The sequence below is a fragment of the Emiliania huxleyi genome (assembly GCF_000372725.1).
Source record: "Emiliania huxleyi CCMP1516 chromosome Unknown EMIHUscaffold_164, whole genome shotgun sequence".
NCBI classification, from domain to species: Eukaryota; Haptophyta; order Isochrysidales; family Noelaerhabdaceae; genus Emiliania; species Emiliania huxleyi.
The window spans coordinates 81045-82497 of record NW_005200941.1 but is presented as its reverse complement, the minus strand read 5'-3'; the positions used below and the strand labels follow the sequence as shown (position 1 = coordinate 82497).

At 68.3% G+C, this 1453-nt stretch overlaps 1 protein-coding gene across 1 annotated transcript in view; it reads right to left on the bottom strand.

Moving 5' to 3' along the window:
* Positions 1–64: 64 nt before the first annotated feature.
* Positions 65–1453, bottom strand: part of EMIHUDRAFT_364285 (hypothetical protein) — a 2437-nt gene continuing 1048 nt past the window's right edge. The window contains exons 2-3 of the mRNA XM_005785066.1: positions 1245–1354; positions 65–1005 (exon numbers count right to left, since the gene is read on the bottom strand). Coding sequence (XP_005785123.1) covers positions 252–1005; positions 1245–1354 — 864 coding nt within the window. The 3' untranslated portion in view covers positions 65–251. The remainder of the gene's footprint in view (positions 1006–1244; positions 1355–1453) is intronic.

The window sequence follows — 1453 nt, the reverse complement described above, 5'->3', positions numbered from 1 at the left end:
TTAGAGGATCCCCGTGTGTGTGTGTGAATCACCGTGTGTGTTGCTCACTCACACTCACTCACTTCGAATGTGTTTGACCGTACATAAACAAACAAAATGTCTGAAGTCAGAGAGAGACAAGGGATCAATGAACACGTCCGAGAGCGCACTCTCGTCTCCTCGTCACTACATAAACAAATAAACAAATCTCGCTCCTGTCCCGTCGATGGTGCGAATTTGCAGCCTGCGAGCGGAGACACCGCCAGCAAAACTCACAAATCGATGGGCGAGCGGGGCGAGTCGAACCTGACGTGGCGCTTGCCGCCGAGGCTCGCCTCGCTGGCCCTCTGCTCCGAGCGGCGCAGGCTGGCGCGGCACAGGCTGGTGCGGCGGAGGCTGCGCTCGTCCTCCGACTCCGAGCTAATGGCGGCTCCGGTGGCGGCGCTGCGCGGCTGCGGCACGCTCATCTCGTCGTCCGCCGCGCAGCCGCCGCTGCTGCCGCGGCCGCGGCCGCCGCCGCTGCTTGAGCTAGTGCCAGACGCAGTCGATGGGCCCCGCTTCGGCGCCTCCTCGTCCGGCGCGGTCGCGCGCATGCTCTCCACCAGCACCTTGGACATCCGGTCGGCGATGCCGTCCGCGTACCGCACGGCCTCTGCCTCCGGAAGCGCGAAGGCCTCCGAGCGACGAGGAGACGGCGCGGGGAGGCCCTCTGCAGACATGCGGGCGGCCACGCTGGCCGCCGACGCGGCGCGAGCCTCCCGTCGCACCGCCGCCTCCTCTGCCGCCTCTGCCGCCTCTGCCGCCTCCGCAGCCTCCGCAGCCTCGGCCGCCGCCGGCGCGGAGCCGTGGCGGCCTCGGCCCCAGCGCGACTGCACTTGGCGGCGGGGGCGACGCTCCAGCCACGGGTGGGTCAGAATCTCTGCCGCGGTGAGGCGCTTGCCCGGACTCACGCAGAGCATCCCGTCCAGCAGGTCCACTGCGGCCGGCGTCAGGGTGCAGCAGCGGCCGAGCCGGCTAAAGATGGACCTGCGAGATGCGGCGGAGAGATGGTCGAGATGCGGGCCGAGGCGTGGCCGAGGTATGGCCGAGGCCCCCACATCTCCCCACACATCCACCGAGTGGCCTCCGCGCTCCTCCCCCTCGCCGTCTCTCCTGATCTCCCCGGATCTCCCCCCTCATCTCCCCTGATCTCCCCACTCATCTCCCCTGATCTCCCCACTCATCTCCCCTGATCTCCCCACTCATCTCCCCGGATCTCCGCGCGCCGGGTCGCCGAGCGGCCCTCGATCTGCACCATTGCCAGTGCGCCAATCTCCTTGGCGAACGAGCGGCGGTGCGACTTGTAGCCCGAGAAGGGGGGGGCGCCGGTAAGCACCTACGAGAAGGTTCCGAGAAGGTTCCGAGGAGGTTTCGAGGGGGGGGCGTACAGCAAGAGGCGCAGGGCGAGGGGGAGACGGTAGTGGGTGGGGTGGTA